The 14,658-nt window shown below is 44.0% G+C and overlaps 1 protein-coding gene across 1 annotated transcript in view; it reads right to left on the reverse strand.

Annotated features, from left to right (window-relative positions):
- Positions 1-6,402: 6,402 nt before the first annotated feature.
- fam222aa (family with sequence similarity 222 member Aa) overlaps positions 6,403-14,658 on the reverse strand; it is a gene marked incomplete at its 3' end in the record, with an annotated part of 50,460 nt that continues 42,204 nt past the window's right edge. The window contains exon 3 of the mRNA XM_080739542.1: positions 6,403-7,922. Coding sequence (XP_080595668.1) covers positions 6,403-7,922 — 1,520 coding nt within the window. The remainder of the gene's footprint in view (positions 7,923-14,658) is intronic.

The following is a 14,658-nucleotide window of genomic DNA, read 5'->3' on the forward strand; positions in this document are numbered from 1 at the left end:
GTTTGCAATATTATCTCCAGTCACACAAACACATAACCCTCTTCTAGACGGCTAGATCCCTGCAGAGCCATGCTGTAAAAACAAATATAGATGCCACCACCATAATGTTTATGTTTCACAGGATGTTTCATAAAGCTTTGATTTGAACCCTAACACTAATATGCTTCTTTTTGTTGCTGTAGTTGTTTGAAGAGAGAGAGAGAGAGAGAGAGAGAGAGAGAGAGAGAGAGAGAGAGAGAGAGCGAGAGAGAGAGAGAGAGAGAGAGAGAGAGAGAGAGAGAGAGAGAGGAAATAACTAAATTAAAGAAGTTGGGAGTGATGCTAAGTGTGAATGGTGTATGGGACCATAAAACCATAAAACAGGCATAGAAGTCATCCGCTTTATTTAATGTTGTCAAACAATATCACAGAGAAAAGTGGATAAATTAAAACCACCCATCTACATTAAAATAAATACATTTCAGTCCTGAGATTGACAAAAAGCAGGAAACAGAAAACAATATCTACTATGGTAGTTGGGATGGGGAGGTACGGTGGCAGTTTCAGCAGATTGAAGATGGTGGTCGTGGAGAGATCGGGGGGACTGGACAACAGGAGAGGGGTTGAGGGTATAAGCAATCACTTGGATGCTTGGCTGTAGGCACATTCAAAAGTTGAAAACCCCAAGACCGAAGGATTTTACAGCTTTTTAATAATCAGACTTCTTATTTTGAAATCTAAGATTTGTATATTACATCAGCATTTAGGGAAAAAAGGGGTGAAAAAAGCAAGATGTTCTTTTTTTCTTGATCCTGAGGAGACAAAATCATTTTGATACATAAAAACAACACTGCAGGGAGAACAATAAGAGATGCTTTATAGATTTCCCATTTCCATATATATTATTTTCTCAAGGTTGCAGCACCCTCAGACTTTGGCAGCGTTGGTGCGTTTGATATCATTCTGGAATCAGCCCTGTTTTGTCTACAGGAACATTCGGAGTGCCATACAGACAATAAATAAAGGAAACTAAAAAAGAAAAAAAAGGCAAAATCCCCAAACTTTTTTGTCAAGATCAGATATACTGTAGCAATATACCCACCATAAGAAACAAATTAATTGGAGGCTGAGAGCATTTTCAATGAGTACATTATTGTTAGATTAAAATATATATATGAGCTCTTGAATTTATGAACGGCTGCTATATATGGTATATACTGTACACTGAGGAGGCAGCACTGGGTTTGTGCCTTTGAGGGAAAGCTTCTCTGCAGAGCCCAATGTTCTTTGATGCGGCTTACCTTCTGTTATGCTTAAACTTCCATATCAAATGATACCCACATGCCACTCATCCAGTTGTATACTGTAGGCCACCACTAAAAAACAAAACGTGTGTGCGTACCCTGTTGCAAAACACAGCAAATCTTTTAATGATATTGTGCAATACAGATATAAGGCTGGTGGGTCAACTATAAGAGCCTCCTCAGGACCATCTGAATTATTGATTAAAGCATTTTCTTGCTAGATAGGAGCCAAATGGAGAGGGCTATGCTTATGATTTTATCTTCTCCGGTTGGCAGTGGAGGTTAAGAAGGGGTATAGGAGAGGACTCTGAGATGAGAGCCCCAGGGGCCCAAGGGCAGCCAGGGGACATGACTGAGTTTGAGCAAAGCAGAGTGGAGGGGGCAGCACCCCCCTGTCATCTGTAGGTTAGAGACACAGCGCCAAGATTCTACAGAGAGAGCAGCTGCCCTTATTTTTTCTATCCCACTCTCTCTGTGTTGTCAGAGTGAAAGAACTAACCCTGCTTTGAATGGTACAGTACCTGTCCACTCTCTCTCCTCCTGCTCAACAGCAGTTAAGGTGCGTAATACAGGACTAGACCTTTGCACTGGGTAAAGGTCTTCATGGACTTACTGGGATTTACCAGGGGATCTTGGCGACCAGTAGTAAGTCGATTCACCTCCACTTTGGCCTCAGATCATCGTCATCTGAGTGTCTCATTGCCCTTGAAATGTATTTTAACACTATGAGAGGGATGTGTCAACATTAATTGTCCTCTGGCCACAGAGATAATTGTGAATCTGAAAATCCTACTTTATGTGTTTTTTGAAGGCTGCAATGTATCGGTTACTTGCGAGAATAACCAAATAAATAGTGGTGCTACTGAGTGTGAAGTGCTGTTAAAGCTTAGCTACAAGTTCAAATTGAGAACTTGTGTTCTGCTGTTTATTGATGTTATGGAAAACGGGGGCTCCAATTGGTTGCTTGATGAGAAAGAAGATGATGGTTTCAGAGGATGATATTCATTGTGATTGTGAAGCCACAGCCAATTGAAAGAAGGCTGAAACCAGCACCAGGAACGTGGCAATTATCCTGATTACTGATGCTTCGAGGCTTCTCTGACCCCAAAATCCCTCCCTCTATCTCCCTCTTTTCTTTTTTTTTTCCTGAGATCTGTCACAGTGCACGGGGCCCCTCAGCCAGCCAGGGCACCGCAGAAGTTCACAACCATGCATAATCCAACAGAAAACAAATCCCCTCCATCAAACAGCCCCAGCTTTCAAAGCAGGCCCCAGAGCCTGGGCTGCATGGTGCGGTGCCGGGGCCCTCGGAGACTGCGTGGAGGCTACAGCCCCCCTCCAAACGCCTCCGTCCTCCCCTACAACCCCATCCGCTGCTAACCTTGGGTTTGTTTAAGCACTGCTGAACCCTGTTGGCCCTGGACAGAGGAAGGGGGGGGTTGGATAATGACATGCCATATGCCACTTTGCCTCTGCAGCTGAGTGAGCCTTGCAAAGATCGGCTCAGGCACAAATCTGTTCGAAATTTAATTCCATTATCCTAATATGGGCTGAGCGTCCATTGTCCAAATCTGGAATCCGAGAATGGACTGGAGCTAGGGGTTAGAGGGTAGGGTGCATCCCACCAATTGGAGCTCATGGCTGTGTGTGCGGAACTGGGGCACAGACCATTTGGAGCCTGTAGGGTAATGTAACCACAAAATAAAGAGCTGCCTTCCATTAAACACAACAAGTGCATATTCTTACCATTTCTGTTAAAACAGAAAATAATTATTTGTTATTATTATTTTTCTTGTTTTGCTAATTGAAATAGACTGTTTATTTTCAGTACCTAATAGGATGTCCCTTGCCATTGGAAATGGGGTTGATTTCAGCCCTGTGAGTGAATGCTCTCCACTGGCAATGTCTAGAAGCCAGGCGTCATCCAATATTCCCATTAGTAGAGCAAACTTGTGCCTCAGACCTCCACTGGTGGGAAAGGCCTGACACCAGAAACTCAACTGCCTCGAGTGTCTCCTCCTCTCTTCAACAGTATGTGACAGGGTTTAATGCTCTGATGCCGAAACCAAAGGGAGGGGATTTAGAGACTGGATGTATCTGTAAATCTGTCAAAATATTTCTACAAGATAGAAAATATGCTGGAATCAGAACTGTGGTTGGGGTATTGAAACAACATGAAGGAGAAAAAAATCACTGGAATGTTAAGGAGGCTTACTGTGCAAATTCAAGTCAAGGGCTTGTTATTCCTTAGACTGAAAGCTTTGTCGGCCTTCAAAGACAGTAGCACTTTCACAAACACCATTAGCTTACTGATTTAAGGCTCGTGGCTAAGATTAAGCTAGGGTTATCAGAAAGAGGGAAGCATGTTTGGATAAGGAATGCTAATGATCAAAGAAACAATATTTCCCTCTTCTCACCTTTCTATCCATATTAAGAAATTGAGAAACAGCTGGGGGAGACATCAAAACATTTATGTTAAAAGCACTTATGAATTATTCTTTTAAAAACAACACTATGTGGCATTTATCTGTATGCCCCGATGTAACCCTTTTGACAAGCAGACCAATTAGATTCAAGTTGTCTTGATGGCAGATATGAATCTACTTCTCACATCCTTTTACTAAGACCAGCTCTAAATCCTATGGATCTGTACAAACAACCAGGGCCCAATTTCCCTGACTGCCAGAGGACATACTTAAAATAATGACAAACTTCAAAGCCAAGATGTGGCCTCAGAATATATTCTTAATGAAATTTATTTTACACCTCAAAACAAAAAAACAAACAAAACAAAAGATGGGGATTTGGGGACTTGGTACATTGGGAATGTATTCACAACTGTAGTTTACATTTTTGGTGTAAGCTCAGAGAAAAATGTTAATACAGTCATAATAATTGCACTTCATAAATCTAGACCGATGCCAGTATTTCCCGACAACAAAGCTCCGACTCCCTCTCTCCCTCTCCAGTTAATAAATTCAATTTACCATTGAAATTTGACTGACAAAAGAAATGCTAATTTAAGACCAGAGGACTGCAGCACTGATCCAATTTTTCTCTTTCACTCGAGTCCCACAAGGCATTAAACATCTCAGTAATTTAAGTGCAGTACATTCAAGGGAACCTCACAGTCATAATAAATATTTCACTGCTGTGAATCATCAAATTAATGACTGGCCTGGGCTAAATGCATCTCAACCATGGGCTGAAATGGACAAGGAAAGCAGTGAACCTCATCTCATCTCATCTGACATGAGAGGACAGGGCATGATTGTTTTCATTTTGTTATTGTTTGGGGGTTTGGGGGCATATAGGGTGCCAGAAACATTCCCATTTTGTTCCCACTTCTTGCTCTCATTGTGATAGCACAGTATAAGGAGATATGGGGCTGTAACCACACACGTAAAGAGACAAGAGAGAACTCATTCTCAATACAGGAGAATATCTACTGTATAGCCTCCAACAAACACAAAAACATTTAGTCAACTTTGTAGATTTGTTGAAAGGATTTCCTATATTTTTTGCCAGATATGCCGATTTCTTTGGGGGACTGGTGGGTACATTTGTCAGTCCTGGTGGTAGAAATTTTGTGATGACAGAAAAAAAAAAAAAAAGTCTGGGGATTTTGAAAAATACAAAGCAAACACACGCATGCGTGTGCACACATACGCATACAGATAAGGTTATGTGAATAACCTCCCAATCATGACATTCATCATTGTAACATTTTGTTTCCTCTTTTGTATCTTTATTTCTTTTTTTGCAACATTTTCTTTTAAATAAGTGTTTCAAGATTTACTGTAGATTCCAGTGTTGGTTAGGAAAGAGAGCTCTCTCACTAGGTTCTTACAGAACCAAAGCAGCGACTATGTCTTACAAGAGGACATAAGAACTGCACATCAGCTTGAGGAGAAAAAATTAAATTAAAACCACAAATGAAAAAAAATAAAGAAAAAGAAAAAGCATTTGAGAGACCTTTCCCCATAGCAGCCAATGCATATAATATACCTACAAATATATAAAACAACAAAAAAATAGGTTCAAGTTTTTCAAGTTTCTTAAATATATCGTATCCATCCAAACTACCCAATTCCAAACTTCAAAGTTAACAAGATTTCAAGCAGTGCAATTTATGTATCAATTATAACAGCAATAATAACTAATATTTTACTACCATTTTAATTCAACATTATGATTCTTGTACATAACGCCCATAATGTTCTTCTACTCTTGTGTCAGCGTGTGTGTGTGTGTGTGTGTGTGTGTGTGTGTGTGTGTGTGTGTGTGTGCGCGCGCGCGTGCATGCGTGTGTGTATGTGTGTGTGTGTGTGTGTGTGTGTGTGTGTGTGTGTGTGTGTGTGTGTGTGTGTGTGCGTGCGTGCGTGCGTATAAATCCATGTAGACAGGTATTTGTGACACACTGTTACCGAGTTTTGGAACAGCCCTAGACTTTGGCCCTTGAGACCTTCTCAGTGATGGCCAGAACAGTGGCATTATCCTCAGCATTTGGAATACAGGTGGCGTATGCACTTCATGTCAAGCTATGATTCTCATCACAAAGTTCAGGCAAGTAAAACAACAACAAAATAGAAAAAAAAAATAATAATAATCAATCCAAAATTCCTATTGGCAAACCACACAATGGAACATCTGGAGAATCTTGAAATCCCTTTTCTCCCCCACTGGTAATTCACTCCCACCTTCAAGCTCTGGGATTCCCTCCGCCTGCCTCAAAGGCCGCCAAACCCAGGACTCTCTCACACACACACACACACACACACACACACACACACACACACACACACACACACACACACACACACACACACACACACACACACACACACACACACACACACACACACACACACACACACACACACACACACACACACACACACACACACACAGAGCACAGTTGATGCTCTCCTCTCAACAACCACGCTAGTTAAAGCAGTGACAATCTCAACAGATCTGTACCCGAAAACAAAGAAAAAAAAACTAAAACAAAAATCCCCTCTTTCACTCTGTCCTTTTCACTCTGATTTCGCTCACAACTTGATGTCAATGTTTTATTTATTTATTCATTTTCCCTCTCCTCTCCGGATTTGTTCCCCTCTTATCTGTAAACGGGGAGGCGAATGTGTGCGTGCTGGTGGTCCAAAAGACGTGGCACAGACACAGTCTCATAGCCTTTCCCCAGCATCTGCTCCTTGATGCAAGGCGGGTGGATGTCGTTGATCAGGTACTCCAGAGACTGCAGGCTGCTGCTCAGCACAGCGGTGTTGCACATACTCTTGCTAGGCAGGCTGCAGCACAGGCCTCCTCCGCTGTCTATAGCCGGGTGGTGGTGATGGTGGTAATGGTGATGGTGATGGGGGTAACCCATCTCCCTGTGCCCCGTGGCTGGCCCTCCCGCGGAGGTCCCCAACAGCTCTTGGGGATTGTAGCAGTCACTGTCAGGGGTCACCAGGACACTGTTCCAAGGCGGGGCAAAGTACTGACCCACTGAGAAGTTGCCGTGCATTCCCACACAGTTCAAAGGGGAGGAGCTGACCTTGTCCAGGCCGCCTCCTCCTCCACTGGCACTCGCTGTTAAGTGATAAGGTCTGGAGGACGAGGAGGAGACTTGCCCTGCTATAATCCCCCCCGCTGGAACACAGGTTTCAGGCGACTTACTGATTGCCCCGCCCCCTCCGCTGCCTCCGCTGTACATACGGAGCACGGCCTGCTGCTGCTGCTGTTGATGATGATGGTGATGATGATTATGTTGTTGATGTTGTTGATGTTGTTGTTGTTGTTGTTGTTGATGCTGCTGCTGCTGCTTCTGCCAAAGGATGTAGTCCATGCTATCTGGGTAAACCCCAGCTTTCATCGCCTCTGCACTCGGAGCTGGCAGCCCTGCCCCTGTATACACCAGGTTCGCCTGGGGAACCATGCCTGTCACATAGGCCCCGCCTGAGGAGTTTGAGGAGACCCCCATGACAGCTGTGCCCTGCTTAGAGGGGCTAGAGTTGGGGGGCACAGTGGCAGCCCCCTGGCACACCTGCTGCAGAGCCTGGGCTTGGCAGTGCTGGTTGATCTGGTAGATGATGCTCTGGATGGAGGGGAGGTTGGATTGCGGCGGCAAGGCCAGACCTCGCCCCCCCGTGACAGGAATCACCGAGCCAGCTACAGTGACGTTAGGGGGGACTGAGAGCCCAGAGCCTTCTGGGGGCTTCGAGGGCCCAGTGTGGTATACAATTTGCCCGTGGCCATTGGCTAAAGTGCTACTACTAGGGGGCGGGTACGGGGCTACAGCTATGTGGGCTGGGGAGAGCTTAGTCCGTCTGCCTTCTGAGTTCTTGAGAACACCCTTTGAGGGGCCGAAGGTGGAAGTTGTTGACGACGCTGAGGATTTGAGAATGGCGAGCAAGCCCTGGTTGTAGCCCCCTGTGTGGATGTGTGGGTAGGGGCTATAACGCTGGCCTGTGGTGTCATATCCATTCACAGTCCGGTTAAGGTGCTTGTGCTGCGGGACCCTGATGTTAGTGGGGAAGATCTTGATGGACAAAGGGTTGTTGGCGGTCTTCTGGGCGTAGGCGTCAAGCTCTGCCACAGTAGGATAGCGGGGGGAATGCATGGGGGTCACCAAGTCACCTGCAATATAAGAAAGGGGGAAAAATCATGAGTCAGGCAAAGGATTCAATAACTCATAGATTGTTAGGTGTGAAGAGAAAGCTATAGCATACACTGTAGGTAATGCAGGGCTTTTATCAGCTAAAGAGTTAAATCAATCACTCATAATAACCACTCAAACTGCATGAGCACCTCTAAAGCAGAATGTAATATTTAAAGGGGCTCCAGAATTGAAAACACAGCATACGCTGCCATGTGAATAAAACAACATGTAAACAGCACATTGCAGAATGTCAAGCGCCAACCAGAGGGTCAGATTATAAATCAGGACTGACATTCACTCATGTTCCACCGCTCCCCTCCTCCATTTCAGAGCTCTCTTTTCACCTCATTTTCACACCCTCCCGTGGAAGTTCATCCCTAGACAAATGGATCTTTTTAAAAACTCATTCTGCAGAAGCCTGGCACCTAAGGCACTGTTAAATCAGTGCTTTGTGAAATTAATTCGGACTCTCTTTAGCATCGAATTGGGTTAGCCTTGGATACCAGGCAAGGAGAGAGGAAGGGGAGGGGGATAAAAGCTTGTTTAATTGCAGTGGCACATTTGAGACTTATAAGTAGTATCACTTACTGGGTCTTACCCTTGGCCACACAATTTCCACATTTATTCAACCCAGGAGTACATGCAGTAGAGACCCTCACAAAAACCCAATTAACCAACTATAGGGAATTACTAGCCTGGTTTAAAGCTGAACTACATAGAATAGAGCCTAGTCAAGTGTGTTAAGAGTATTATAAGTAGAATTGGTCAAATATGATTGAAAATTGAGAAGGGCTTGATTTATCCAGCATGACATTTAAAACATAATTTGTTTCAAGATATGGTAAATCAAGTCCTTCACCTCTCACTCTGTTTTCCCAAATGTTCAACTACCCAACTTTTGTCTTGGTCCTGCAGTAACAGAGAATATTTATAAGAGTATATGTCGGCTTAATTTATTTTTAACTACACAGAAGTGTTAACTCAACAGAAAAGACTCCTGTGTAGTCAATAAGAGCTTTTCAACACCCAACCAAAATATGACCTGATGGTGAACACTAAGGGCAAGTACCATCCTTATCTCAAGCTGGAAGAACCATATCCGAGACTGTGTTTCAATATAAATTATCATACTGCAGGGAGGGATATAAAACTATATCAGAGCCTAAAATTAATTTCAAAAGCATACAAGGAAGGTCAAACTAGCAATGGCTTTTACTCAAGCCACGGCACAGCTATGGTGAATAAAGGTGGCACACAAGAAAATGGCAATTTCTAAAAAGCCCACCATGTGTCAGTGTTTGGGGGGCAGGGCATGGAGGTGAGGGGCCGTGCCGAGATTGGATTTAAACGACATTATTCAGGCAATTTCATGGCTACTTAGTTCAGTGCAACAAAAAAGTGGGGGTTGGGGAAAGAACTCAATTTACAAGCAATATATCAACTGCCACAAATGACTTGCAACCCATTCAAAAATGACATTTTTATGCAAAAGCTAACAAAACATGCAAAAAATTAACTGCCATAGCAGTGCAGTCAGCAAATGTCCTGGCGACCTGAGGAGTCTGCAGGGTACAGGCTGAGAGTAGGACTCACTCCATTTCCTTCCCGATCACAAAGTCATTTTAAAGACACTCCACAGCCAAGCAGTCATTACAGATAGCATGGGGAGTTCCTTTCTACAATCCAATGAGCCTCCAACTGTGAAAATGATGAAATCTACAAGATCCATATCATAAAAGAAATAAATTGCAAGTTTAAAGCAGAACAGGGAACCATCATATTTGTGACTTTGAATTTCCCAAAGCAGAATTTAAAGGAAGACCATTTTATAGCAGTCTATTTGGTCCATCCTACATATTGTGTGAATAAAGGGAAAGCAGTTGGAGGTCCAAAACAGAAATACAATATTTCACTTCATTTTAAATGAAAACCGATCCCTTTCATGTAAAAATCAGACTTAGCTTTAATGACTTATTTTTAATGAGAGTGAATGGACCTGGTACCATCCAAAAGGGATAGACTGAAATGGCCAGGCTGGCCTATCTCAGATCTAACCAAGTGCACTGAGGCGAAGCACTGCTTATCAACAGCAGTGCCATTTGCTTTGATGTTGTGACTGGCAGTGGGGAAACTGACAGAAGACTTATTTCATTTGCTCTGAAGAGAAAAACATGCTCATTTCAAAGCACACTGCTGGTCCACATGCAAATGGAACGCCAGCATTTTTTCTGATCTCTTTTACATGAGGGCAAAAAAACATCTTTGATCATCACATGGTCTAAATGAGGAGATACTCGGCTTTGGCATATCAAGGGCCTACACCCTGCCACCCCTACCCCCCCAGCTGCAATATGCCCATCATTCCACCTAATTACTGCCACATGAGGGGAAAAAAACTATAAAAACAGCCAGGAAATTCATTAAAGGGTGGCTAATTCTATTCCTTCTCACTGACTGAGTCCATATTTTCCACGCCTGAGCCTGCATTTCTTCTGTATAGCGGCGAGAGCCCTCTTGCTACCGTCTTTCCCAGCTTGGCCCTTGTTTGTCAATAGGCAGAGCCTTTGGCACACCAACCTGGCATCAAAGGGTTTCACACTTCACAGGCCACAGGGATTAGAGGCCTTTCAGGCCCACAAAACCCATCTCAGCTCCACAAAGGCTTCCGGTTATTAGAACCCACAGGCATAAAGGAAGCAGAGGTGGAGGAGGAGGCAAATGAGCATCTGGATGCTTCTGATTCCAGCTTCCTCTTCTTTTTTTTAAGTTCCACGGTATACATTTTATGGCAAAGTTGATTACGGTAATATACTGGCAAGTATGACCACAAACTAGGGCAGTCCGTCGTTCACTCTCAAGCACATCTAGTGATCTAGTCGCACAAACACACACTCACTCACACACACAGTGGCGTCACAAGGGGCGGAAAGTGGGACTGAGTTACTAGGGCCCAAGGTGGAGGGGCCTGGAATTCTTTTATACTACAGATATACTGTACAAGCTCACAGCATGGCACCGAGTGCCGTGCCCGCAAGCTTGTAGATCTGCTATTTTTGAAAAGTCGTGAAAATGTGTGCAAATCTTTGAATATATGTATTTTTTTAAGTGAAAATTTATAACTCAAACTTTGCTTCTGGGGGGGTCCTTGGAACTAAATATTTTGAGATGGGGTCCGTGGCCAAATACATATCATTTTGGGGGTCCTTCACATGAACAAATTTGAGCACCACTGACATAGAAACACAGGGTTTTCAAAAAACCTTAGAGGGATTTGAAATATTCAAAGACTTGTACATTACACATTTTCGCGATTTAAAAAAATAGTTAAAAAGTACCCAGGGCCCAGAATTTGCTGCGACACGACACCCCTGCTCACACACTCACACAACTGTGCGCTTGACGTGCGTGGCCTTCTCACTGCGGGATCAGTGAGGACAGGGGAGGTTAAAGGAGAGGTGCTCTTCTTAGGCTGCTGGTGTTGTGTGACTGATTGGCGCAGGCTGCACTAGATCACAGTCATGAGAAGCAGTGTACAGATGGTGCTCGCTGATAAACATCCTGCGAGGCACTCGGCTCTGCCTCCTCCTCCTCCATGTGATCCCTCACCTCTTTACAGGGCTGTGGGCTTCCGGCACATATACAGTACACATCGCTGTTGTCAAGGTGGAAACCTTGTATGTCCAAAACCTTCCTTTTTTTTTGTTATTATTAAAAAAACTATTTAAAATAGAGAAAATAGTCGATCTACAAGCACACAACGCCTCTCACCGCGAGGCATTGTGTGCTTGTAGATCTGCTATTTTCACTAGTTTTGTGCGACATCTTGTATGATGAAGCAGGGCTTAACTTCACCAAAAACGTACACATTTGAAACTTGGAGATACGTGGTTTCTGCCCGACAGTGACGATATACACAGTACACACACATACGCTCCTATGTGGTTGCACGTGCAAACGTAGATAAACAACGACAACAAAAACACTAACGTGCATACTGCATACACAAGAATACACACATAATGCAAAGTAAGATCCTATGTCAATTTACCCATGTGTAACTCAGAGAGTGTACAAATGTAACCAAAAGGAAACTTACGGGTCTATTTGGATGTATTTGTACACGCACGCACGCATGCACGCACGCACACACACAGAGAGAGAGAGAGAAAGACCTCCAGCTGCAGACGTGTATTTCACATGTTGTTATCCTCCGTTCGGCGTTCTCTCATGAAATGTAGGGCAGGGACAACAACAGGTGCCAGTGCAGGCGACAGCCTGCAATGCCTCCTGGGCTAAATGCTTCACACTCGCTTCATTTCGACATGCGACAGCCTTGTAAGGATTAATTATTCCCCCTGGGGATAGAAGAATACGCTTTCTCCCTTCCTGAGAGCGGGAGGTGGCGCCGTGCTCTCACGTGCACACATGAAACAGATTAACTGAACAGGGGAACCTGGACCAACACGGTTTACATATACGTTGTGTGTGTGTGTGTCTGTGGGTGTATACAGTATCATCACTGTCGGGCAGAAACCTTGTGTCTCCAAGTTTCAAATTTGTAATTTCTTTCGCAAAGTAAAGCCCTGCTTCATCATGCAAGGCTGTCGCACAAAAGTAGTGAAAACAGACAACGTTGTGTATTTGTAGATCTGCTGTTTTCACTAGTTTAAATCCTTTTTAAAATGATAAATACAAAACAAACGGTTTTGGACATACAAGGTTTCCACCCGACAACGACTATATATATATATATATATATATATATATATATATATATATATAGGCCTATATATATATATATATATACACACACACACACACACATAAAGGAGGAAGAAGTGGGGGAAGAAACACCTTAACTTCCACGTGAGAGCAATGTAAACAAACCAATCGAGCGCACGATTGAATTGCCAAGAGGGAGGAGGATAAAAGCCGAGGCAATGCATGCATCAGTTCTGAGGGATCACACGCCAGGGAGCGGAGATGGCAGGGAGGCAATTAATGGGCTGACCTTCGTCCTTAATCACCTAGTGCCTGGCACACAATGCCCATGTGTCAGAGCGGCACATCTCTAAATGCCACCCCTCATTAGCACGATGCACCTAGCGAGAGAGAGGGTATCTGTGTGCGCTGTTTGCACTCTCCGGTGCTCAGAGCGAGATAGCGCTGGCGAGGGTCGGATAACATGGCAGCGTGGAGCTGGACGGAGCTGCAGAAGGCCATGATATGATCTAGAAATCCCATTTCACTGGGGGGACGGGGCCTCTCCTGTCTCTCCCATTTTTGATTGGCAGGAAGCTCCCAGAGCGAGTCGTCCTTGGTGTACCCTGTGCTGTCGCAGTGACAGTGTGTGTATGCGTGTGTGCGTGTGTGTGCGTGTGTGTGTGTGTTTGGAGGGGGGGGGGTACTCAATTCTGAACACTCAATTAACACTCCTTTAATTAGCCAGCAGTACATTTTGAATTCTGATGAACTAATTTCCTTGGTGTGAGGGCGTAATAGGTGGGGGTGGGGAGGGGGGGCTGGTAAAGATTAGGTCCACTGGGTAGAAAACAGCAATAAAGAGGGAAGTGGTTAGATTAGACTGTAAAAAAAAATCCATTAAATTCGGTGCACTTCTTCCAAGTGAGAGGTCAAATTGTGTTGATCACATGAAGCTGAAGCAGACAGCGCGAGCATGAGAGCAGGGAGTTAGGTGAGGGAGAGAGATAGTGGAGAGAGAAAGAGAGGAGATATGGAGTCAGAGGCTGTGTGAGAGTGCAGTATCAAATCCAGAGGAGCATGAGAATGCTTTGCATTTTAATTAGAGGTTTAAATGAATATGCAGAGGGAAAAGCCAGAGAGAACTGCCTGAAATGCCCTTGCTCCCATTTATTAGCGTGTGCAAGTGTTCTAAAATTATGAGCAGCTTGGAGAAATTTCTACTTATTATTAGTGAATCCAGTGCAACTCCCAACACATCAAAAAAGCCCTCAAGAGTTTTCTCACTACGGCAAGCCTATATCCATGCTTTGATCCTTTCCGATGGCCTACTACACACAGAGGAAACAGCAGAAGAAACAGAAATGCTCTTTTAAAGTACAGGGGAGACCATTTTGGTCGCACTGCAATTATGTTTTCACAGAACAATGAGCACATAACACACATTAACTTTGGCCAAACAAACAGAGCTGTCTGGGGTAACAACAGGAGCAGAGATTCCCAAAGAGATGAGAGAGAAAACAAGAGGTCAGCCACAGTGCAACTTCGGCCAGGATCACTGGTAGCATTTTCTCCAGAGACAAGCCCCTGTCAAATGTGCATGAGCAGTCAGCAGCCAACAAGCCCACAGAGGACGTTAGCCACTGTGTGTCCCTAGAAGCCTCTGAAGACCACTGAGAATCTATGCCAAGCCATGCTAATCTTTCCTTTCCTAATAATCTTTCTGCATATTCAATCTATTCTCCACTGACTGACACTTTGCCCTTTCCACCTCATTGTTATGAAGCCATTTAAATTAATTATTAATGGCTGCATGGAATGGTCTCCAAATCCGTCATGCCTGAATCGCTCACTTTGGAAAAAGTTTTGACTTGTTAAATGCACTGCAGTTCAGAATGGACAGATTTGAAGTTATTGTTCCATGGATGGAACCCTTGACCTGTGCCCATTGTTGAGTTCTCTGCAGATAGGATCGGGGTCTATGACATCCTCTCCCCACCTCCGTTAGCATGC

This window comes from Nannobrachium achirus (genome assembly GCF_963921795.1).
Source record: "Nannobrachium achirus genome assembly, chromosome: 12".
Lineage (NCBI taxonomy): Eukaryota > Metazoa > Chordata > Actinopteri > Myctophiformes > Myctophidae > Nannobrachium > Nannobrachium achirus.